We start from the raw sequence: 27,403 nt of genomic DNA, 5'->3' as shown, positions 1-27,403 counted from the left end.
GGCTATAGTTACTGAAAACTTCTAACTTTCCATTTGTTCTGTGGAAGGGGGCCACCATTCCTTTGCAGGAAAACATTCTCAGTAATATATAATAATATACATATATATATATATATATATATATTTATATATATATATATATATTATATTTAATTTTGTCATATTGTATGTTTTGGTTGTGTGTGTCACAAGAAATATATATATATATATATATATATATATATATATATATATATATATATATATATATATATATATATATATATATATATATATATATATATATATATATATATATATATATATATCTTGTAAGGCATCAAATCGCCTCTCCTTCCTTGTTTTGTTCTTCATACGTACATTAATCATGTCATATACGTTACTTGTTGAGATGTATATATATATATATATATATATATATATATATATATATATATATATATATATATATATATATATATATATATATATATATATATATATATATATCTTGTAAGGGCATCAAATCGCCTCTCCTTTCTTGTGTTTCGTTCTTCATACATACATCAATCACATCATATACGTTACTTGTTGATATTTCAGATTCTTTATGTATTTCATTGTATGAATCATTGTAGAGACTCGATGGCTAGGTCGGTAGAGCAGCAGCCTCGGACTTCATGGAGGTCTGTGGCGCGGGTTCAAACTCGCAGCCGACCGGTCTGAGAGGTGGACACTTTGTTATCCGCGTCGACACCTCAGGATTATGTATGTAATCAACGGATAGGTTTGCTGAAAGCAAATGGGTGTTACAGACTAACACACACACAAACAAAGACACTCCAACATCTTCTAAAAACATAACTGACACCTCACGTCTCGAACTGTCGACCTAACCACTCAATTCTCCTCGCTGCTGGGAGAAAGGGAGCTGGGGATTTGGTACAATACATGTACACATGCGCTACAGGGGTATAAGCGATGTAAGGCAGGGCAGCCGATCAAGGCTACGGCCTACCCCAACACCAAATCAAAGTCCTTCAAAAGAAGACATCATGCTTACCCCATATAAAAAATGGGAAAAAGCACGTGAAATGAAGAAGAATTGTATGCATCATTGTACAGCCTGTCAGCCGATATATATACCTGCCTTTTAATGTTTTGTACCACATTATATATGTCTTTTTATGCCTGTTAACAAACAACCTCTGTATGGACGCAGCAGGGGACCTCAGGTCGCCCGCTACCTCTCCGTCCACTTTATGTATTATATACACCTGTCAAGAATGTTAAAGGATCAGTGTTTCATTTCTGACATTTCTTGAACCTCACACTGGTGACCCCAGAAAGGGACAGGTAGCATGGTTTTGGTCCAGCCATTAACGGACTAAATACGGCCACAGCCTACCATCAGAGAGTCTTTAGCAGACTAACTACAGCGCAAAGTTTAGGCCTCTGATAGCTCCCTCCTTGGTGGAAACCGTGCCATTAATGGACTAAATATGGCATACCCAAAAAGGGCACATTTTGGCACTTTGTTCGACAGCTCGAACAATCAGTACCATTAACAGACTTAATACGCCGCATTTTCCCGCGTTTTGGTGTGTGAGTAGTAAAGATGTCAGAAGCTGAACCTCAATGCGAACCCACGAGCATCGTCTGTACACCTCTCTCGCCAACAAAGCCAGACGCAGTCAAACTTCCTCCGTTTTCATGGCAGAACACGGCATCATGGTTCCTGCACGCAGACACGTACTTTTGCGTGGCTCACATCTCAGACAATGCTATCAAATCCAACATCCCAGAACAGGTGTTCAACAGAATCTCCCCCTGGCTTGACGCACAATCTTACTCCATGCCCGTGACCAAGGGAGCGCAGCGCGCACTCGATCTATTATCCCAGCCCCTCAGAGAAACATCACCAAGGGAAACCTGGGACTAACTACGGGGGTTGGTAACACTGCTAGGCCGCAATGAAAATGGGAGGAGAAGGATGGTAGATTTAACAAAAACGATCTTCCTTTGCCGCCTCCCATAGGAAGTGAGGCGCCAGATAAGGGATGTAGACACCCTCAACATGGACACCTTAGTCGACAACACCCAGAAACTACACGAGGCCACCAAGGCCTCGAAAAATGCCACCACCCTCACAGCTACCACCTTGGGAGCCTGCAGCCTGACGGGGGAGAACGACGACAACGACGGAGAAATCAACGCCATTTACAGGAAGAAGACACTATTCAGGGAACACGGGACAAGGTCAAACTTGGCATGGTGCTTCTTCCACAGAAGTTCGGAACCAGCTCCAGAAACTGCAGGCTGCCATGTTCCTTCACAAAAAATGACAAAAGCGGCCACAGGTAACAGCTGTGGCCGCAAAATCCAACTCCCCCCCCCCAGCGGGGTTTCTTCATCAGAGACGAAATTTCGAAACGGCACCTGCTGGTAGATACGGGGGCAATGCAATCAGTCTTCCTGCCATCCAGGGAAGGTTTAGAAAAGATACCTGACTCGACACCCGCCCTCATAGCAGCACGTATGGCACGACAACCCAGACTATCTCAATTCTGGGACACAGATACCACTGGCCTTTCGTCATCGTGGGTGTAAAGTTCCCCCTGCTGGGCGCAGATTTCCTAGACACCAATGACTTCTAGTCAACATCGCAAGACAACGTCTCCTTGACACTGGAACCTGCCACTCCCGTCAGCTCTCCACCGGACCTGGGATGCCCACCATCTGCTCCACAGCCCCCAATGGCTACACATCCCTCCTACAGGAGTTCCCGGACGTATTCAAACCAGAGCTACGCCAGTCACTTGGGGCTTCAGCAAAGCACGGCATCTTCCATCACATCACCACAACGGGCCCACCAACCCATGCCAAGTTCCAGTGACTGTCCCCCCAGAAGTTACAAGATGCCAAATGGGCCTTCGCAGAGATGGAACGGATGGGCATCTGTAAAAAAAGCATCAAGCCTGTGGGCTTCTCCCCTCCACATGGTAAAGAAATCCGATCCTTCATGGAGGCCCTGTGGGGACTATCAGTGTTTGAATTTAATATCAACACCAGACCACCAACCCCTCCCTAACATGCAAGACCTAACGGGCCCCCTCCACAGAGCAAAGATTTTCTCTAAGATGGGCCTGCTGAAGTCATACTTCCAAGTCCCTGTGCATCCCGACGATGTCCCAAAGGTCGCCATCATCACGCTCTTCGGGAGCTACACATTTTCCTATTCCACCTTCAGTCTCAGGAATGCAGGTGCCACATTCCAGCACCTGATAAACACCATCTTGGGGGATCTACCTTTCTGCATCTGCTACATCGACGACATTCTCATCTTCTCCAGGTCCCCAGAAGAACACCTTCGCCATGTCTGCGCCGTCCTGAAACGTCTGCAGGACAGCAGACTAGTCGTCAGGTTCAACAAGTGCATTTTCAGGAAAGAAAAATTAGACTTCCTCAGCCACGAGATTTCCCCAGCAGGAGTGTTCCCCACAGCCTCTAAAGTAAAAACCATAGAGAATTTCCTGAAACCACAAACCATCAAGGCCCCTCAGGAGTTTCTCAGGATGATAAACTACTACCGAAGTTTCATCCCAGACATCGCCAGCACTATGTACCCCCTGATGTCAATCCTGAAGGGCAAACCAAAAACACTGACCTGGGAGGCTCCGCAGCAGCAGGCATTCATTGAAACGAAGAGAGCCGTCTCCAGTGCCACTACCTTAACTCACCACAACCCCACTGCTGCCCTCAGGCTGACAACGGATGCCAGCAACATCGCTGCGGCACAGTGCTTGAGCAGCTAGTGAACGGCAACCCCCAACCCTTGGCCTTCTTCAGCCACAAGTTTTTGCCAGCAGAGACACACTACAGCACCTTCGGCAGAGAGCTGCTGGCTATCTACCATGTCGTGAGACACTTCAAGTACCTGCTGGAGGGGACCGAATTCACAATCCTAACAGATCACAACCCTTGGTGCACTCATTTGCAAAGCCGGGAGATGCGTGGTCTGCAAGGCAACAGCGACACCTGACCGTCATTTCCGAATTCGGGTGCACTTTCAACTACGACCCTGGCAGGAGAAACCAGTAGCCAACGCCCTGTCAAGGGTAGAAATCAATTCCCTTCACCTCGGCATTGACTACAAAGACCTAGCGAGAGAACAAGCCCGGGGCAACCCCCATGGAGGGGGCATCAACAGCGTCATGCGCAGAGCCCTCCTCTCCAGTTGGATCAGCCGTTTTGGAGAGCCAGACAGCATCACTATGGACAGGGGTCCAGCCTTCTTGTCAGAGCTCTAGGTCTCCTTGGCCCTGCCTGATGGGTGCATCTCTACACAGCACAATGGCCTACAACCCTGCAGTGAATGGCATGGTCGAGAGGGCTCACTGCTCTCTTAAGGCAGCTCCCATGGCACGTTGCACCGACGAGAGGTGGAAGGAACAGCTGCCCTGGTCTTGCTGGGTCTCTGCACTGCACCAAAGGCAAATGGCAATGCCTCCCCTGCTGAGAAAGTCTATGGGGAGACACTGGCCGTCCCCAGAGAATTCTTCCCGCCGTCGGCCAACGGCACAGACACCCCCCTCCTGAGGTTGAGGGAACTTGCACAGAAGTTCGTGCCCTGTCCTAAGACCTTCACCAACAGAACCACCACCTACAGCCCAACCGCCTTACACTCCTTTGCCTACGTCTTCGTCAGGGTGAACGCCCGTCAGCCGCCCTTAACCAGGCCCTACAGGGGGCCTCACCGAGTCATCAGGCGGGCCGCCACGGCATACCTCCTTGACATCCACAGTCAGGAAGACTGGATCACCATTGACATGTTGAAGCCAGCATTCCTGTTGGACAGTGAAGTACACGAGGAAGAAGGCAGGCACCCCAGAGTTCCCTCAGTACCTCCCCGCAGACACACCTGCTCTCCAACCAAAGCGGAGTCCAGGGCAGCCCAGGAAACACATTGAGCCAACCCCAGATGTAGGTTCCACCCCACACCCACAGTTCTCCAGGAGCAGGGGCCCACTCCGACTGCCTCAGTGTTGATGTGATTAATGTTGTTTCATCCAATAATTGCTCCTCCAATTATTGTCTTGTGGGGAGGAGTATTTGTAAGGGCATCAAATCGCCTCCCTTTCCTGTGTTTCGTTCTTCATACATACATTAATCACGTCATATATGTTACTTGTTGATATTTCAGATTCTTTATGCAACTATACAGTATATACCTGCCTTTTACATGTTCTGTACCGCATTATATGTCTTTTTATGCCTATTAACAAACACAACCTCTGTATGGACGCAGCGGGGGGCCTCAGGTCGCCCACTACCTTTCCGTTTGCTTTCTGTATTATAAACACCTGTCGAGAATATTAAAGGATCAGTCTTCTGACATTTCTTGAACCTCACACTCTTTCTTTTGGTTCACAGAGTCATTATCACATGCCCTTTTCACTGGTGAGTGTTTTACAAAGTACAGAGTGGAAAGAAACACTCATGTCTTCCAGAACAGCAGGTTGCAAGGAAGGTATACTTTCTCTCTTTATATTTATGAAATATCTGCTTATGATCATCACAATAAAATTATCAGTTGTCCACGAATGTCAAGAGAGTACATCAGTACATTTCAGTTTAACCTGGACAAATGCTCATGAAGTACCAAAGGTATTTAATGGTTTGTACCATATTTAGGACACTAGTCCATTCAGGTAATTGAATTTATTTGACACTTTGGCCCCTTTGTTAAGTCACATTGTAAAAACGCTTAGTTTCCCATTTCTGGATATATAGGTCAGGATAGTAATAAAGAAATACCTAGAACAGACTCTAATTTTCTTTATTCCAAGAGGCTCGTTAAAAAGCCCAGTATTGGGGTAGCGCCGTCAGTGCACCTCATGTGGTGAACTTAAGGTTCTTTGCAGCGTCCCTTCGACCCCTAGCCATAACCACCTTCATTTTTTTACTGTACCTCCATTCATATTCTTTCTTCTATTTTAGAGTCCACCATCCCCTAACAATTGTTTCATAGTGTAATTCCGAGGTTTTCTTCCTGTTACACCTTTTTACTCTCAATTTCCTTTTCAGCGCTGAATAACCTCATAGGTCCCAGCACTTGTCCTTTGGGCTAGATTTTATATTCTATGCCATTCTGTACTTAAAAGAGTGTGAATAGTGTTCTCCGAGATTTACCAGATGATAGTGATACCGATTCATCAGGTAATATTCCTATCATTCATGCACTGAAGCACATTATATGATGACTCAAATTTAGGTAATGTGTTTTTCAGTAATAAGTCTAACCTATTTGTCATCACAGTAAACTACAGTGTTTATGACTAGGCTATTCCTTTAATCTGTACCATTGAGAACTTCCTCGCTTAATCAAGCAGCTATGTTTGCTCTTGCACAAATTTCTGCATGGTCTACTAGAACATATTTTGATACAGAAAATGTAGTTTATCTAACTACTTTCTTACCTACAGACGACAAGCAGAAAAAAATCCCCCACAAAATTACGAGTCACTGAATATGCAACCAGTGACAATTATCATTTCTTGGAAATCCTTCAGATGTGTGATGTTACTTGCTGTACCTGCTTGGAGACCGCTGTAGTCACCGCCATACAGTACATCACACTGAGAGATATAAAATCCTATTTGCTGAGACCTTTAGACCCACTTGAAGGAAATACCACCCTTTGCGAGACTAGCACAGGATGGTGATTGGCCAGAAGTAGAACACGTAACTGCTGCTCTTTTCAGTTAGCATTCATTATATGTTAAAAAAAAATTTTCTGTAGCTTCATATCCTTAGAATATCTGCGTTGACAAATCTTGCAAAATGTTTACTTCAATAGAATGCAGAGTTAAATACAGAGAGGAAGGCAACAAAAGGAAGGAGCAAATTTGTTACAAACGAGACTTGGGGGGAGAAGAGACTAGAGAGGGGTGGGGACGGGGTTTGTGGTGGGTGTTGAATTATGACAACATTATGCGGGTTCAGATGTTATTACAGCTTGGCTCACTGAGCCTGTTGCAGTTCTCTCTCTCTCTCTCTCTCTCTCTCTCTCTCTCTCTCTCTCTCTCTCTCTCTCTCTCTCTCTCTCTCCCATTCTCTTGCAACTTGTAAGATCGCTATGAGCATATCGAGAGAAATATGTAGACAGAATAACGTAAGTTGCTCCTAAGTTTTTTAGAAATAGTGCACACACACACACACGCACAACACACACACACACACATACATACATATACACACACACATATATATATATATATATATATATATATATATATATATATATATATATATATATGTATGTATATATATATATATATATATATATATATATATATATATATATATATATATATATATATATATATATATATATATATATATATATATATATATATATATATATATATATATATATATATATATATATATATATATATATATATATATATATATATATATACAGGGTGTTTCTGAAATTAGAGGCCCCCTCTACAGCATAAACTAAAATTGATATGGACAAAAACAAAAGTAATTCAGAACAGGTATTCATTTAAGTTTCTCTCTGAGTATTTAATATTTTGTGTGGCCTCCATCTGCATGTACCACAGCCTGCATTCTTGAGGGGTATGATGTCTTTTGACTCATGAGAAAGGACTTCAGGCCTTCCAAGATTCTCACTCTTTTCGTGATGACAGTCATATGGATCTTTTGTTCCAGTTTCTTTTAACAAAGGATTCATCTCTTTTAATGTATTTAGCTATCCAGGAACGTGAAATGACGGATGTGCCAGCATCCCTGGCCTCTCTGAAGGTTATAGCCCAGATTCGGTCAATCCATATGATTTCCTCCAAGTCGTTAGCCATGGCTGTATCTAACTCTGTCTTTCAGTCTGAAAATACAAGAAATGTAAAATGAAAAATAGCTTAATAGAAACTTAAAATAATGTACTTGGAGATAGGCTATAGCAGAAAACTTCATAACTTTCCATTTGTCCTGTGGAGGGGCCTCTAATGGATATATATATATATATATATATATATATATATATATATATCCTATATATATATATATAAATACCTATATGTATGTATGTATGTATATATATATATATATATATATATATATATATATATATATATATATATATATATATATATATATATATATATATATATATATATATATACATACATATCTATATAAACAACAATATATATAAATCATCAACATTGCTTTTCTGACTCACGTCGGGATTGCAGAAATAATATATATATATATATATATGTTAAACAAAGTCCCAAACAGTCAAGAAATCCCATCTATTGGTAGCTTGATAGTGACCACATCAAAGTGGCTACTGGCGTCGTACATTTGTGCATACCCACATGCATTCTCTCTCTCTCTCTCTCTCTCTCTCTCTCTCTCTCTCTCTCCCCCCCCACCACTCAGGTCTACAGCGAAACAAGTATTACTCAAAACAATTTATTTGACGATAATCTAACATAACTGGATTGCAAGAAACAAGAGATGAAATAAAATTGAATACTAATGTTCAGCAAATGATCAAATATATTAAGGTCCACCATATTCAACTAATTATTCTCTCTAAATAATTTCCCCACAATAGGTCAAAGTAAGTCAAAGTCCAGTATATTCCCCAGTGAGTACATCTTAACCTCTTCCTCATCAAAGCATCTGAAGGAGTCAAATAAAACCATTGTTAAACAAATGTTTATACAGAAAGACATGGGAATTCATCCCATGTTACTAATTAAGTACACACAGTGCAGAAAATGCCTGGCACAAGTGAGATATACGTTAAGTGAAAAGAACAATCTACGGTTTGGGAAATCTAAACCGTTTCCTACCTCCAAACAGCAATGTTTGCAGTCTTAATTGACAGGTCTCGAACCACAGAGCCTTCACCAGAGGCTTCTATCAACATTCGGTGTTGGCCTTCAAATGACAATTGGTTTGATAACTAATACCTTAACACCCTGGGGCTCCACCCCAAAAAAACACACATTTAAACGAATTCTCTGGAACCCAGACATTTCCAGCTAACAAACTCACAAAGTCTTGTCGCCAGGCAGGGATGTTGTCACGTCTCAAGAATATCTGATGCATTTGACAAGCATCCAGTTTTCCTAATCAGGATGTGTGCCAGACACCAGTCAAGCATTCTCTTAAGGTTCTTCACAATGCATTTAGCCACACTTACTGATCAAAAATCTACTGTGATTGTAATTCATAAAATATCTATGACCTATGAGCTTTTCAGATGCTCAGCCACCACAAAGAAATGCTGCCCCCAGCACTAGGGGTAATACCAATAATTAATTGCCAGATTCGTGCACTAAATGGACAGCCACACCCCCGGCAAGCTGATCTTCAGGTGAGGGTTTACTCACACAATGTTTTCATACTCAAGAAATACCCTACTTCACAAAGAGTATGACGACAAAAGCCCTGATCACCAATAAAGTAGTGATGAGGAGGTACTGATTCGACGATCTCTTCCCTTACAGGACGCACCGGAACAACTTGATGTTCCCCAAGAAGATGCTGCATGAAGATACGAGTAGTAGAATTGTAGACACTCTTACCCAGGACTCGAAACTTCGGCATGACCAGTCTGCACGCCACATCGAAGAGGCAGGATCCTCACAGAAGGAATGTATCCGATGAATTATGGCACAGGATGGACATCTGACAGTTTGTGCAGAACACTGCACTGAGAGTCTTCATAGAGGCCACCTTTTACTCATGTTGAAATGTTTGAAAGTCACAGTCGGAAGGAGTCTGGTTATGTAACTAAGATCTTCTCACATCCTAACCAGTCAACATTTATGAGCGTAAAGATACTACTGTCACAAATATATCTATCATGAACTAAAACACACCCTGACTTATAGTTAATAGCCGAGGATTGAAACTGATCCCCCAAAAGGTACATAGTCTTCTCACTATCCTATACTGTTACCGAACCATTAAAACCACTGGGGAAAGGTTGTATGATATAACTATGAAACGATTTCAAGTTACTAACTGGAACCCCCTATCAGACATTCATACTTTCAAAATCCCATAATAATGATACAAATTCTCCCCAGTATAAATTACCTGTGAACCATACAGATATGCTGCATTCGATTCTAAAGACCTGAGAGGTAAAATATCTAAAAAAATTTGCACCTTAGAAGTGGCAACCACTGCCTTAACCTGTATTTGAATTTCCCATAATATGGATTCCGCTTCTTTTTCAATATTCAGCAGGGTAGTTTGACAAGAAGACAAAACTATCGTAAGATCTAAGTCTCCCCCAATCCTATCAATTGTGACCAATAACCCATTTAAAGACGTCCTTAATGTCTCAAAACCCTCTCATAATTTCACATTACTATCTTGTGAAGTCATCAAAGTTTTACCTTGGCTACCTAATGCTGCCGATGCCTGCTCAATTTTCACCAAATTAGCAATTGACATACTAGCAAGCAGAATGGCTCCAATTAACAATGGCGCAGCCCTCTTACTCCTGAGAAATCGAAGAACCTAAATTTGGAAGCCATGTTAAAGTCTTTTTAATCTTATCCTGGACCCTAACTGCTGTAACATTAAGTGAGGTTGACCAACCTCACAACGGATCAGACAGATCCCGTCCGGTATTCATCTCACCCAATAAATTCCTAAGTGACTGAACTTTATTCTGGGATGCTTCAAGCTCATCCCTTGCCGAACCTATATCCTCAAACTACATTGAAAGTTACCGCGTCAGACAAAAACCACACATCATAGTCTTCTTCTATAATAACACCTGGGCCTAACCTCACTATGGAATCAGCCCATGCCACAACCCCTAAAGCCATGAGCAGACGAAACTTCAGCATCTAAAAAAAACCAAGGAAAGAAACCTATAAGTTACCAGATCCCAAAACAAGAAAAAAAAAACAAAGAAGAGAAAGCCATATATCTATAAAACTCTACAATATTTTGCGCCTAATTTAACTATTTTTCCCCTCTCAGACATTATTGCAACATACACAGAAAAATAACTACTTCGAACCGCTGCACTTACGCAGAAAAGGAAAAAAACCAACAGCAAAAAGAAAAACTGAACTCAGACCATTACAGATTTGTATAACTCTACGGACAGACCTCCTCAGTTAAAAAAGAAATTACAAATTACACACCTTTAAAACCCATTAAAAAAAAACAAAGGAGGGAGGAAAAAAATAAAGAAACAACAGTACATCACAGGAATTAACCAACAAGATTCCCAGTAACCTGTCTTTAATTTTAGATATATATGTCAACCTAGACACTCCCGTATTTTCATCCTGAACAACAAATCTATTCCCCTTCTTTACCTCTACAACCCAAAAAGGACCCTCAAATTTAGGACCTAGTTTATAATTCAACTGATTCCTAACATTTATTTTCATAAAAGCCCTATCCCCACAGCAACTTTAACTCTATCTGGCTTTGAATTGCTCCTGTCAACCATATACTGAGTTTTCAACTCAAGATTCTTAGCAAGATGCTCATATCTCTCCTTAGCAGTAGAATCAGTGATTTAACTATATCATCACCCAATGGAATAGGTAGTAAATCGAACGCACCCTGGTCTGGGTAGCCAAATAGTGCTTCGGCGGGAGACATTCCAATGGTATCACTAACCATAGAATGGATGCTATGCTGAACCTGAGGAATATATTGATCCCAGTTTACATCATTGCCCCCTAGTTATTCTGAGAGCCTCAATTACCTTCCTATTTGCCCGTTCACATAACCCATTAGCTTCTGGTCTATAGTAAATATTAACAACTTTCTGAATGCCCATTACATCCTCAAGACACTCTAACATCTTGTTCACAAATTCTCTCCCATTATCTGTAATCAGCACCTCAGGAACCCCATAACGACAAATATATCCATTAAAGAATGCAGCTGCCACCTCCTCCACTCTTATGCTTCAAAGGAAAAATCTCTACAAACCTAGTTAATTCATACACAATAACCAACAATTGTCTGCGCCCCATAACTAGATTCACAGAAATTGGAGAGTATATCCGTATGGATACGATAACAGGGTCTACTGGGAATAGGAAACGAACCCAATTACATTACAAACCGAACAACCTCTCACAAAGTCTTCCACTGACACAAGCATATTTTTCCAAAAGAATTGTCCCCGTATATTTTGATATGTCTTCCCAATACCCAAATGCAGACCTACAATGAACAATATCCAGAACCGCAGGCAGGGGCATTCCTAGACATTTTGGGGCTTGGGGGGCACAGTCCCATTTGGGGCACCTCTTATGAGCAATTGTAGGATCATTTTAAAGGCACTTGTAAATGCAAATTTACATTTTTATTCACAAAATTGGAAATTGGGGCCCTTTAGTGGGCCCCAAACTTTCGGGACCAAATACAAATGGGGCCCTTGACCATTTTGAGGCCACTGAATTTAGCTTGTCCTGTCATAGCAGCAATGGTTCAATTTCGCATTTTGGGGCCCCCCCTCACTTTGGGGCCCGGGGGGAGATTTCAAACAGCCCCCCTCCCTCAGGAACGCCATTGACAGCAGGTACTAAACTCCTAGGGACAACTATTTGCGTCATATCACTCTTATCCTCACTATTTCTCCGTCTGTATCTAATCTTTCTAACTAACAAATTACCCTCTATTTCAAGACCCACAAAAGGCAACTTATAACCCTTCCTAACTAATTGCCCTCTAAAAAATGCTTTTGTGTCTGCCAAAACCTCATCTTCATCCTGTTTAGAGTCCACTAAACTAATATCCTAGTCTCTGCAATCTCCAGATACATAACATACATGAGAACCATCCAAATCAGAAAAACTTCTACTAAGGGCGTTCGCTACAACATTATGTTTACCCTCTATATACCTAAGCTTTGCATCAAAATCCCTGATTGTCAAATACCACCTAGCTCTTTTAGGAGAAAGATCCAGCTTATTGAAAAGATCCAACAATGGCTTATGACCTGTAAGAACTTCTACTTGACTGCCCATCAGTAACATCTTAAAACGAACCAAACTAGACACTATGGCAAAGGCCTCCTTGTCCACTACCAACCATAGCCATTCATTACTACCCTGTGTCTTAAACTTCCTACTGTAAAATGCAATCAGATGGAGTCTTCCATCGAACTTCTACATAATGCAGGCCCCTATGACATTGTGACTGGCATTTGTCACCAAAGTGAAAGGACGCTCAAAATCAGGAAACTTCAACACTGGGGGACTAACTAAAGCATCCTTAATATTCTGAAGGTTGACTGTTGTACATCACCCCATACAAACTGCACATCATCCCTCAGTACATCTGTCAAGAAAACCTTTCACAAACCTACGAAAAAATCCAGCCATGCCTAAGAAAGACCAAATCTGTTTCTTATTCTTGGGAGTAGGAAAATCTACAATTGCCCAAACTTTATCCTCATTCACTTTAACACCCTCCTTAGAAATGACATGACCCAAATACACTATCTGCTTCTTCAGAAAATTACACTTAGCTAATTTTATCTTCAAACCCTCTAACCTAAGCCTCCTAAAAACTTCCCTAAGAACCTCTAAATGTTCCTCTAAGAAATCACTGGCAACTAATATATCATCCATGTATATAAAAATGCACTTCCCTAGCAAGCCATGCAAAACTGTATTCACAAGTCTAGTAAATGTCATAGGACTACCTGATAAACCAAACGGCATCCGTGTGAACTCATAAAGTCCCTTTAGCAAAGAAAACGCCATATAATTGCGACTCTCCTCGCTAAGCGGTACTTGCAAGTACCCCTGCATCAGATCAATTGAAGAATAAATATTTTTGCCCCCAATCTCAACAAATAAATCTGGCAAACACGCCACAGGGTAACGATCAGGAATGGTTTTCTCGTTCAGCTTTCTAAAGTCCACACAAAAGGCGAGGAACTGGGTCTAACAATGCTTTCTTCCTCCCAATTATTAACCTCTTGCTCTACCTATTCTCTAATCTTAAAAGGAATCCTATATGAAGGGACAAAAATAGGCTTAGTCTTATCCTCTAAATGAACCTTGTGTTCTAACACATTTGTTAACCCTAACTTATCCCCTTTAAGTGCAACTATGTCTGCATACTCAGCCAGAACCTCTTCCACACCCTCAATATATTCTTTAAAATCAGCATTGGCTAAAAGATCGCTAAAAACCTGCCTCCTAGCCTGTAAATCTGCTTCTGAAAATTCACACATGTCCCCAACAATAGCAACTGAATTATCTTCATCAACCCAGTCAACAAAATCGACCAAATCAGTACCCTTCTGATAGTTCTGAACTAAATCACTACAGTTTAGCAACTCCACCCAAGTATTTCCTGAACTCGATACATTTCTTATAGAAATTGCACACACTACTCCTTCCAGCTTTTTGCTACACTCATCCACACAAACCTGTCTGGGCTTATGCACACCTTTCACTCAAACTTTCACCATAGAAACCATACCAGGACCTAGAACCACATCATCCGACAAAACTCCCTTATAACACTTCCTGCCCACAGAAATATGTTCAGAATCCACCCACAAATCCCCATGTACACCCGATCCATTATCATCATCCACTCTACTTATATCCATTTTCTCGTAAGGTGCAAAAACACCAGGTACTCCAACAGCTTTACCGCATACGTCTGTATGAATCGAGATTTGTGTCGCCGACACGTTGGATGACCCAGTAACAATGTATTCCCCAAAGCAGCCCCTCATATAACTAAAAATGGGCTCTGTAGATGGTCTACCCCCAAGAAATAATCACACATTTACATTGCCCAAAACCCGTAACCTATTTGCTTGCACATCACATACTGTCTCTTTAGCAGACCTCAAAGAACGATAGGAAAACATCGATCGGAACAACTCATAATCCCTCAAATTAATAGAGGCACCTGTATCTATAAAGATATTCACATCAACCCCAAATACAGACCCTTTTACCACTGGCTTTGGCTCTGAGGGCTCACCCAGAAGTCTTATATCACAAGAAACAACCCCTTTTATCTCTTTCCCTTCTGTTGCTCAGTCCTCCAAAATTTCTGTCGGCTCGTAGAGGCTCCCGAAAAACCCCCTAGAGGAATTCTCCTACCTGTCAGACCAGTGCTGTGAGGCGTGCTTCTAGACTCATTCTCTTTAAGAAGCAGGCAAAATTGCCAATCGTGATATGCAGACTTGCAAGCGCCATAATATTTCACCCTACAAAACTTCTTAGTATGGCCCTGCCTATTACAGTTATAACATCGCCCATAAGATCCTGAACTTGCAGAAGTCTTATCTTCCTCTGTCTTGGCACATAACCTCATAATTGTGGAATCAGGATCACTCTGTGTATGATGCTTCGGAATAGCCCCGGAAGATTTCGGCATCCCATCCAAAAAGGAGCTATCTACTGTAGGTCATTTTGACATGTGCTTACGAATTCGAGGAAACAGCAAAGTCTCATCTGACCCCCTTTCTGTCTCCATGTCAAAACTATTTACGATAGCATCAGGAACGTCATTCAGAGTCCAGGCATGTTGCAATAGTTTCTCAAGATTCTTTATCGTAATAGAGCCTAAATTTACCCAACCAGAATTTCTCAACTTCTTCGAAATATCCCTTGCAGCATCAAAACATCTGGCACTAAATGTGACCAGCGAATCATGGCCTTTGCAGACCTTGAAAAGAGACCTGAGGTCTCGAACTGCATTACCGGCCCCAGCTGTTCCATATGAAGCTCTCAAAAAATCCTTAAGATCGTCCCAGGTTCTACGCTTCAAAAAGTGATGACTCCAGCAACGCTGTCAGATATCTCCTCTATCTAAACTAAGGAAGCCTTTTGCTTCATTGAAAGCCTACACCCCAGCTGTTATTTTCTTGGCAACTAAAAAATTCGACACCACCTCTATAAAAATTTTGGGGCGAACTGGAAGAACGCCATCAACCAGCCCAAGAAAAGGCTGAATTCCTGTGTTTACAGATGTAAATCTGTGCAACATAGTCATCTTATCCTTATCTTCATTAGTCCCCGTCATAGTATCCAGACGGATAATCCTCCAAGTTCCAAGTACCCGACCTGATCTCAACTTCATAAAGCTCCCCAAAGGTAGAAAGAGAGAGGAGAAAAACAAAATAAAAAGTCATTCAAAATTCAGCAAAACCCCAACACTAATGCAAATGCGAACAATGAAGTTGTAAAGTCATCTGTAAAGACATTCGTGAAGTCTCTGCTAAAAGTGTTAATTGTAAAGTCTCTGCTGGGCAAGTTTTCTGTGGTGACATCCCATTTTCTTTGCCTACAATTAGTCACGCCTAACGCAACAGGTCACGCAAAGTTCAATCATTTAAACTATGTATATATTTTGTTTACCTGCTGTCAAAATGTATCACGTGTTTCTTCTTTCACAGGCATCAAGATTGTATCCAATTCCATTTCTGTCAGTTCTTACATTGTAAAGTGTATTGGTTCGCTGTATTTATTGTTATTTATTATCGACCTCAGGTCACTGAGGTTTCCATTGTATTCCACGGCGCGACGCCAGTCTGCCGCTATATAAACTGCCTGGATCATGAATAAAGTAGCAGTAACCTTATCCTGCTCGTTTCTTTCACACCTCTTAAAGTGGTGACCCCGGAGTGGTTCCCGAAGCCATTAGCAGACCCATACGGTGACTCAGTCTTGGCTTCAGGAACTTACTCACGCCCTTAGCGGACTAATCACGGTGCTGAACCAGAGTTTGGGCGTGCTGACTCTCGTCGGCAAAATCACCAGCGTCATTAGCGGACTCACACAGCGCGCTTCCAAGTGCGTTTTGACGCAAGTACCCCACTCCAGTTAAGAGGGCAAAAAGCGAGTATGGACGCGGACATCCCTTCCCTCGTTCAGTTAACCGCTAACCTCACAGATTCGGATGTCTACCTCTCCCCCATATCACCCGTGCCTGCCCCTGCGCCGAGGCTCTCACGCTCTTCCACATCCCTGCCCACGCCCTGCAATCTCCCCTGCCAGGGGCCCTGCCTGGCAGGACAATCACGGGTCGCCCTGACCTTAAAATCTTGTTATCTTCCAACTCCTCCTTTTCAGTTCCTCATTGGAAGATTTTATCTGTAAGGCTTCCCGTCGAATAGCTAGATTGGGAAGGACAGTGGTGGGTGTTCTTAAAATCTCTCCTTAGAGGATTTGATTGGAAATGACCTCAGGAGGAGGTGAAAATGACTCCTCCCTAGAATGTTTGATTGGAGAGATGATGAACTACATCACTTTGTCCAGCCCTTTTCCATGGAATTTCCATGCAAATGCCTCCTGTTGAAGGTGGGGTTATAGATATGGCTGGAATGTTAGCTTCTGACGAGGTGCTGAGTAATCCTTAGTCAGCTAAATCGTGAGGGCACAGTTTCCAGATTTTACCATCGGTTTTATGGCCCTGGGCACGATATACTCGCTCACTGTTTTGAGTTCGTGCAAGACGGTTTCTTGCGGTTTGCTTACTCGACACTTCTAGTCTTGCAATACATAACAACCAAGGCTTAATTGTTGTTCTCTCTCTCTCTCGTCTCTCTTTTTATTCTTACCCTCTCTCTCTTTCTCTCTCTCTCTCTCTCTCTCTTATGCTTTCCTATCTAGTTTTTCCCTATACCTTTACCCGGGCAAAGGCCTTCTTGGCCTCCTGAAGGCGCTGGGGGGGAAGCCTTCAGAACTTTGCATGCATCGGGGGGCCTCTTGTCTTGATGTGATGATATATTCCATGTTTGGCAGGGGCCCTGGGCACCTGATGAAGCTTGGATTTGAACACCTCTGGGAATTCCTTCAGGAGGGAGCCGTACTGGTGGGGAGCAACGGAACAGATTGTGGGCTCCCTGGGGCCCGGCAACAAAGGCAGGGACTGGCAAGACTCAGTGTCCAGCGGGTACTTGTGGCCGACGGCGACTGCCAGTCCGAAGTGGGCGAGGAAGTCCGCACCCAGGAGAGTGGTCCTAACGTCCACGACGATGAAGTCCCACTCGTACCTCCGGCCAAGGACGGAGAACGACAGGAGCCTGGTGCCATAGGAGAGGATGAGGGACCCGTTGGCGGACGTCAGGGAGGCAGCCGGGTCCGGCGGACGTCTGCGGTCCTCTCTGGAAGGCAGGAACACTGACTGCATGGCCCCAGCATCATCCTGCCGGAGACAGCATCACAGATGTAGAAGCCTACTGGTGCTGGGCTCCTGGGTGTCTCGTATGCTGCTGCAATGGTGGCCTGTGGGTGTGGCCGCCGCTTCCCCCGTTTTTTTGAAAGGCAGAAAAGGCAGGGGGCTTCGCAATTTCGGGCTGCTTTACAAACCTGTGGTGGTAATAGCAAAGCCCCGGCCTTTCCTTCTGCTGGTGGGGTGGCCTCCTCCTGTCGATGTTGTTGATGCCCTCTGTGGTGGGGTCCTCTGGCTGGAGGCAGTTGATGGGGTGTGCGGGCGTGGACACCAGCTTTGCTGCCCTTGTGGAGTTCGTCAGCTGCTGCACCATTTTGATCAGGTCCTCTACTGGCAGGGTGTATGGCTCCGTGATCCAACCACGGACCTCTGGGAGTAGCTGCCGCAGGAGGATCTCCCTTGACAGGCTAATCTCTTTGCGCCTGCCGTTGCTGTTGGTCTTGGGGAGGAGGAGGAGGTCCTGGAAGGCATGCCACATCTCCAAGAGGTTCATGTCCTGCCGGGGTTGATGGCGAGGTTGAGGGTGCGGGCGGCTCTCTTGGAGACCGGCAGGGAGCAGGTCTCGACAAGAATGGCCTTTAACTCCTGGAAGGTAGCAGGGCTCGTCATTGTCGTCACCCATAGGGCGACCTTCTTGTATATCTCCTCCGGTAGGGCGCTGATGGTGATGTCTGCCTTCAGCACCTCGTCAGTCAGCCTGCCACCCTGAATTGCCCCTCGATGGTGATGTCTGCCTTAAACACCTCGTCAGTCAGCCTGCCACCCTGAATTGCCCCTCGACCCTGTAGAGCTAGATCGCTGGGTTCTGATGGGTGAAAGGCGGCAGCTTTATGTTGAGGGCCGCCCTTGGTTGGTCCGTCAGAAGGGGCATCGCACGGGGAGCAGGCACCGGCGTGGAGGAGCGCGCGGGAGGGGGTTGCGCGAGGGATACGACTGCCTCCAAGAAGTTTGAGGTGACCTGTAAGTGGGTGGGGATGTCTGTGTCTATGCTCATTCCGCGCTCTCACTTGGAGTGTGAGGGAACACTCGCGTCAATACATGCTTGGGAGCGTGCCATGTGGGTCCGCTAATGACACCAGTGATTTGCCGACGGGTCGGTAACACCTGGACACTTTCTTAGAGCGCCGTAGTTAGTCCGTTAGGGGTGTGGGGTGGTTCATCGGGCCAAGACTAGGTCGCCGTTTGGGTCCGTTAATGGCTCCGGGAACCACTCCAGGGGTCACCACTGTGAGAGGGTGCAAAATAATGATCAGGAAGACAAATACTCCTGGTTTATTGACGCAGCGACCCACTTATAAAGCGGTGTGCGGACGTCTGCATGTACGCAGAGACTGTGAGTACAAAAATTTACAAGCGACCCGAGGTCAAACCATTTCTCTACACAAAACAGGACAGGTACATATAGAAAACATGATGATTAACAACAGCTGGTTGGACATAAAAATACTCTGACACGTGTACATGATACAAGGGCAAATGAACAGGTGATAAATATACAAACCACAATAATGATAATGAGATTGTGTACGTGCGACCTCATGTCAGCTGTGAAGGCACCACAAAAAATGGGATGTTCATCACAGAGAACCCTTTGAGCTGGGACTTTACAAGTTCAGGCCCCTGGATGAGAAGGGTCCCACACGCCTATGACTAAAGGTAAAGACATAATGCCAAAAGAGAGAGCCCAAGTACTTGCTTAATGGTAGAAAAAGCCATTGAAGCAAAATGCTATAAGGGACCTGCTTTAATAATGCCATTACAGGAGGTAAGGCATGATACAACAGAACACTGACCATTGCACGACGATGTGAGCCAGCAATGCCAGATACCAGAACTTCTTTTGCAAGGTGCAGTCTGTGTTGATCTTAGCAGTGCCAGTGAGTGTTCTTCATGTCACATCAAATCCATTGCTAATGTCTACACACACCATGCCCTTTCCACTGCAGTCCAGAAACTAACCCACAGTGGCTTTCCAACACTATGGTTATGAGGGTCGTGAGAAGAATCCTAAATAAAACTTGTAATATAGCAGCCAAAATGATGATCTTACCAATAATGGTGACACTGACAAATACAGCAGAAAAAAGAATTATTAAAAGAAACTGTCTGCAACAACATTTTCCCAACTGATAATACGACCACGGTAAAAACTGTTGAAGGCAAAGGACTGTTTCCTGAAAACAAGGCCAGCCGAACTCCAAATTGCAAACCTGGTAAACAGCACCCTTGTTAAATGAAGGACTGTGACGGTAAGTCATTCAAAAATTTTTTGCAACATACTTCAAAACTTTTCTTACAGCAGCTTATAATAGAGACATCTGGAGCTATTTGGCATCTGTTGTAAGCGTATGAGACAAGCAGATACGATTGGTACCTCAGAGAAATTACCTCTCTTTTCCTTTAAACCGGTTTAGCTTCATCATTATTATAATTCCTTTATTTAATCATTTATTCTCTCTCTCTCTCTCTCTCTCTCTCTCTCTCTCTCTCTCTCTCTCTCTCTCTCTCTGCCGCTAAATATCCGTTAGGTGTTACCTGATTTTCTCCCTATACTTTTCCACTGGGTTGTTTATCCATGAAGAAGAGTCTGGATTTACTCCCATAAGAAATAATGGATGACTAATTATAGTTTTTATTTGGCTCTTTTATCCTACCATCATGAGCGAAATTTTTCAAAATATTTCGTTATTTTTCATAATACGGATTTTTCTCTCACCATCCTTTTAGTTTTCTGTAAGAGAAAACTATTGTGCAAGCTTTGCCTTGTAAGGACAGTGGATTGAGTGACATAGTGGCTGGGTGTTGACTGGTTTATTGGTAGTTCCTTACTGAGATAAATGTACAGAATCTTCGAAGATGTTATTGACGTGTGCGAGCGGTAAGGTAGCATCTACACATAGACAGGTGAAAACAGAGGTAAAAGATTCAGACATCTGTGTTTGTCAGTAGACAAACAGATGGCGATATTGATAGACATAATAAACGTACAGTGTTAAAACATACATCGATGGAAAGGCCAGGAAATTCTACATATGGCCAATTGCCTGAGATTCGAGACAGATTAATGAACACAATGCAGCAGCATAATATATGTGAAATGGAGAGACATTTGGCGTCTTCACAAACAGAAACACACATACAGTTTGATACAGAAGATTTGGTGGAACATTATGAGTACATGATTAGAATGCTTGCATGGCAATGCAAGTAGTGGTTATTGTACACAAATCAAGACAACAATGGTTTGGGAGAAACAGACGGAAATATTGTATGGTTGAAGTTGCGTTCCGTCAGAGAAAGAAAACGAGATGCTCTTGTTTTGTCTTGTCCACTCCGATGGGTGACGATTGATGAACACATAAACACACATGTGTTTGGAAGAGACGGCGTCGGGCTCTTACAATACTCTCCCTCAAGACGTGGGTAACGTCTGATTAATCGACGTATCTGCTGGGGCGTTGAAGAGTGCCGCGGCTACGCGAAGTGAGCGGGGGGTTGCGCTGTGCATGGGAGCGGCTGGCTGCGGGTGAATACACATGTGTGTTTGGAAGAGACAGCGTCAGGGCGATGGGCTCTTACAAAATTCCCCCCCCCCCAACCAAGGCATCGATGCGGAAATTGTCTTGTTGACAATTGCAATTGGCTCGAAGGGCTTGGGCTAGGGGCGGGTAGGAGGCCGAAGGGCGGCGCCGGCCAGCAGGAGCTCGCAGAGGACGGGAGCGGGTTGAAGGGTGACGTCGGATGATCATTTGGTGGGTAGCTGGAGGGGGACAGCTGAAGGAGGCTGATCCTTCAGTAGCTGGCTCGAGGGCGGAAGGATGACAGCAGCTGATCCTTGGTAGCCAGCTCGAGGGGAGCGGCAGCCAGCTGAAGGATGACGTTGGCTGGTCCTTCGTTGGTCAGCTTGTCCAGTATGAGTGCGGGGGGCGGCTTCAGGTTTCCTGGAAGAGGCGTCCAGGGCTCCGGTGGTGGCGTGGGTCATCTCGGAGGGTCGGACACCTACTGAGAACTCGGGAACGGCGAGAAGCAGCGAGGCAGCAAAGGGTCTGTTGGCGCACGGGTCGTCATCTTGGGTCGGCCGGGTCCTTCGGGTCACTCTGGGGTCACCAGTGTAAGGACAGTGGATTGAGTGACATACTGACTGGGTGTTGACTGGTTTATTGGTAGTTCCTTACTGAGATAAATGTACAGAATCTTCGAAGATGTTATTGACGTGTGCGAGCGGTAAGGTAGCATCTACACACAGACAGGTGAAAACAGGTAAAAGATTCAAACATCTGTGTTTGTCAGCAGACAAACAGATGGCGATATTGATAGACATAATAAATGTACAGTGTTAAAACATACATCAATGGAAAGGCCAGGAAATTCTACATATGGCCAATTGCCTGAGATTCGAGACAGATTAATGAATACAATGCAGTAGCATAATGTATGTGAAATGGAGAGACGTTTGGAGTCTTCACAAACAGAAACACACATACAGTTTGATACAGAAGATTCGGTGGAACATTATGAGTACATGATTAGAATGCTTGCATGGCAATGCAAGTAGTGGTGATTGTACATAAATCAAGACAACAATGGTTTGGGAGAAACAGATGGAAATATTGTATGGTTGAAGTCGCGTTCCATCAGAGAAAGAAAACGAGATGCTCTTGTTTTGTCTTGTCCACTCCGATGGATGACGATTGACGAACACACGAACACACACGTGTTTGGAAGAGACGGCGTCGGGCTCTTACAGTCTGTCCGTCCGCACTTTTTTCTGTCCACACTTTTTCTGTCCGCCCTCAACGAAGCTGGAGAGCGGCAAAATGGTATGTCGATCATCCACCCAAATTGCATCCCTCTAGCATCTGTAGTTTTTTTTTATTTTATTTAAGGTTAAAGTTAGCCATAATTGTGTGTCTGGCAACGATATAGGATCGGCCACCACCTCGCCGTGGTTAAAGATTCATGGGCCGCGGTTCATACAGCATTATACCAAGACCACCAAAAGATAGATCTATTTTTGGTGGCCTTGGTTATATGCCATAGCAGCTGTACAGAACACTCGATTGCGCCGAAGAAACTTTGGCGCATTTTTTACTTGTTTTATATTGTTAGTCATATGATTAATAAGCAAAATCGAATAAGAAAAGCCCATTTCCTTGTTACTAAGAAGTCAGGAAAGTAAGCGCGTGATTTTGTGCCCCGAAGATGTGTTAAAATACATGAAAATACTTGGCACTCTGTTGTTTCATTTTGAACTTTTCCAGTGGCTTCAGCTAACATTTCCTTGTATATATAAGACGAATAACCCATTGTTAGGTGAACGAAAACTTATGGAACATGTTGCAAAACATTTTTGAGTGAATGCACAAAACTTTCTATACCGGGGGACGTCGAAGATTTGTCTGTCGAGGTGCCTCACCTGACATCTTCAAGACAGTACCCTAAAAAGGCACCACTGAGCGTAATTTGGACTGTGCCTCACTACAGAAATACTTGTCAGTGGGACTGAAGTTACAGGGAGGTTCTTCCTATTAAGGGTTCTTTACTTCAAAGACGGTCTGTAATAGCACACTCAAGATTCCTGCTTGAAGAACAAATCCTTTCCAATCTGCCTGACTGGACAGTACCCATAGAAGCCTTCAGTGCTGGCATTCTCGGCTTAGTCTAATCCTTCGGGCCAGCCCTAGGAGAGCTGTTAATCAGCTCAGTGGTCTGGTAAAACTAAGGTATACTTTTTTTTTCTGGCTTAAGCTCATCCAACAATGAATTGTAATTGGTCAACTCTTTTCCCTCAGTCCATCTGTTTTGTACAAATATAGCCTTTTCATGCAATTTTGTTTGTTCTTCCACTGATGACGAGACTGGCCTTGAAACTTTTGTAATAAATCCTTAATGATTACCATTATTTTTCCACCATCCTATTTAAACATAAATCTGCTCCTGGGGGTTACAAGATTTGTTTTGAGATGATCTGCCACTTAGCACCTTTGGCAAAGTCATACCTATTACAGTTTTTTAATCATTTATGAATTCGAAATTTATTTCCAAATGAATGGCGAAATGCCATAAAAATTCCTATCCCCAAACCTGGAAAGGATCCCAGTAATGCAAATAATTGCAGACCAGTTTAACAAATTGCTTATGCAAATTGCTGGAGAAAATAGTAAATGCTCGACTAACGTGGCACATTCGAGAAGATAAAATTTTGACTCCCACTAGGTTCGGGTCACAATATAGTAAATCTACATTAGATTCTCTATCGAACTAAGACGTAGAGGATGAAAGAAAACAAATTACTGTAGCCATCTTTTTTGAAATTGAAAAGGTATGCGATACTACATAGAGGTATGCAATACTAAAAACGTTATATAAAAATAGCATCCATGGACATTTACCTAAATTTATCCAAAATCTGACGGATCACATTTTTCAGTAAAGGAATTATGATGTTTTGTCGAAAACTTTTCCGCTTGAAAATGGTGTTCCATAGGGAAGTGTTCTTAGTGGCACACTGTTTACTTTAGCAACAAGTGATATTATTATTATATTAGTAATAATCTCCCTGTTGGGATTAAAAATAACCTCTATATGGATGAGGTTGCCATATATCGTTCAGCATCAGGCACAAAGCGTGCCTAACGAATTATTAATAAAACATAATAAAAAATAGAAGACTGGCCCTCACCTGTAGGTTTTAAATTTTCCATAGATAACTCAAGCAGTTATGTTTTGCAAAAATGAAATGTGGAAGAAGGGTGAAAAAATAGATTTAAAAATCAGAAATCACAGTATACCTATTGGTCAAACAGCAAAATTTTTGGGATTAGTGCTTGAAACTCGCTTGAACTGGAAAGCCCACATAACACACGAGAAACCAAAATGTAAAAGAGCATTAAATCTAATTTTAAAAAAACTATCCTACACTACTTGGGGAGCCGATAGACACCCTTACTATACTGAATAAAGCAACAGTGTTATCTGTCATTGATTGTGGGAGCGAAATATATGGCTGAACATCAGACGCAACGCTGGAAACGTTAGATCCAATTCACAACGAAGGCCTTAGAATATGTTCAGAGCCTTTAGGTCATCACCAACCTCATCTTTACAAGCTGAAAGTAGTGAACTACAGCTGTTTCTCCATAGAGTATTAATAATAATGAAAAGTGCCCTAAGAATTCGGGCAAGTCATTCGCCAACAAAAAAAAATTGTCTGAATTAAGAAATATATTTGTGAATAATCATTCACCACCTCTCCCAGCTAGAACTAAAAGATTACTTGAGTTACTGAATATAAATATACAGTTACCTTCAACAGCAAATCTACCTCCACCTTGGACTATGAATAAAATAAGAATTTTGCACACACTTAAAACATTTATCAAAAAGTTACTCGTATATCCCAGAACACCATAGACAACGTACAATAGAGCATATAAGCCGAAAAAAAGGTCCACATTACGCAATATACACAGACGGATCTAAATCACAATATGGCGCGGGATATGCAGCCTTATCCCAAGACAAAACGTATCAATTCTCTTTACCTGATAATATCTCAGTATTCACAGAAGAATTGTGTGCAATTGCATCAGCCATAAAGATTATTCAAGAATAGCTGGAGAACAGCTATAGAGGCTATTCAAAGTTACAAACTGAAAAATAATATTGTACAACAGATTAATTTATTACTCCATAACTTATGTAATAATGGGAAAACTATAGAAATATGTTGGATCCCTGCCCATATAGAGATCAAAGAAAATGAAGAGGCCGATACAGCAGCCAAAGAAGCAACCCATATGACAAGATCAAATGTCAAAGTCCCCATTAATGTTTATGTAAAACATAAAAATAGGCATTGTGAAAAATGGCAAAATATATAGAATGAAGAACCTGAGAGTAATAAATTGAAGCAAGTAAAACCTAGTGTTGGAAAATGAAGTTCATCGTACCAAAAGAAAGATATACACAAAATTCTGAAAGAACACACGGGCACCTATAATAACCCACATAAAGTAATTTTACTGACCACTGTCTCTCGAATGGCCCGAAGGATTAGACATTTTCGTCTAACCAATTGGTTGCCTTAGCAACGGGACACAGCTAATGAATAACCCATCACCAGAAATAACCCTCTTCATCAGCTGGCCTGAACTCCGCCCATCGAATCTGTCAACCGACTAACAAGGGCTTAACCCATGAATGCAATGATAACAGTTACATTTTTACTGTGTAAATGTTCAAAGTATAATCAGCAGCAAACATCAGGTCTCAGAAATAAATCGATCAGTGAAATTTTGTCAGAAACTTCAACATTTGAAATTAATCCAATAATAAATTTTTTGAAAAATTGTCATTTAATTGATAAAATATAATTTTAAAAAAAATGTAAACGAAAACCCTGTGGGAGCTTCAACTCAGTCCAGTGGTCTGAAAACTATTCCAATAATGGTAATAATAATAAAACTATTTTAATAATAATAATAATAATAATAATAATAATAATAATAATAATAATAATTCATTTCACCTGGTTTACTATAGATGTTTCTTGCTACCCACAGGAATTACTTACTCGTCTTATTTTATAGCTTTTTGTCCATGACCTATAGCTCAAAGAATAAACCAAATAGGTTTAAAGCTAACAGAACACTCATTAATTTTTTTTTAACTTCACTTTAAATTTTTCTTCGGCTGCCAATGCGATGGTGTATTAAAATGAAATTTCTCAAATTCAGAGACCTGTACGTTAAAGATTACATCCCCTCAATCAGTTCTTTGTTGGCGGAGTGGGTTCCGTTCTCAGCTAGCACTCTGCTGGTCGCGAGTTCGAATCTCCGACCGGCCAATGAAGAATAAGAGTAATTTATTTCTGGAGATAAAAATTCAATTTGTTTCGCTCCACAACGAAGCTGTAGGTCCCGTTGCTAGGTAACCAATTGGTTCTTAGCCACGTAAAATAAATGTAATCCTTCGGGCCAGCCCTAGGAGAGCTGTTAATCAGCTCAGTGGTCTGGTTAAACTAAGGTATACTTAATTTTTAACATCCCCTCAATCAGTGTTTCAGAGCGTAACAGGCGGACTGGATGCCAAGAAGAATGAATATAAGGTTACAGTAAATATTTAGACTCGCAGTAAATATTTAACAAGAGCTGGCAGCACAAAGTTGAGTAAATTAGAA

General features: G+C 42.5%; 1 protein-coding gene across 1 annotated transcript; it reads left to right on the top strand.

Annotated features, from left to right (window-relative positions):
- Positions 1-4,170: 4,170 nt before the first annotated feature.
- LOC136849526 (uncharacterized) lies at positions 4,171-4,949 on the top strand. Its single transcript, XM_067122869.1, has 2 exons — positions 4,171-4,472; positions 4,634-4,949. Exons 1-2 carry the CDS (start codon positions 4,171-4,173, stop codon positions 4,947-4,949), a joined length of 618 nt encoding a protein of 205 aa, XP_066978970.1.
- Positions 4,950-27,403: the final 22,454 nt, after the last annotated feature.

The sequence above is a fragment of the Macrobrachium rosenbergii genome, chromosome 21, assembly GCF_040412425.1.
Source record: "Macrobrachium rosenbergii isolate ZJJX-2024 chromosome 21, ASM4041242v1, whole genome shotgun sequence".
NCBI lineage: Eukaryota > Metazoa > Arthropoda > Malacostraca > Decapoda > Palaemonidae > Macrobrachium > Macrobrachium rosenbergii.
The sequence above is the reverse complement of the archived record's forward strand: the minus strand, read 5'-3'. Positions and strand labels throughout refer to the sequence as shown.

What these genes read in the sequence shown, in the direction of transcription:
- LOC136849526 (XM_067122869.1), top strand. Translation starts at nt 4,171, where the DNA reads ATGGAGGGGGCATCAACAGCGTCATGCGCAGAGCCCTCCTCTCCAGTT. An exon ending in GTCTCTGCACTGCACCAAAG is followed by an intron (nt 4,473 to 4,633) that starts GCAAATGGCAAT and finishes CTTCACCAACAG; the next exon opens with AACCACCACCTACAGCCCAA.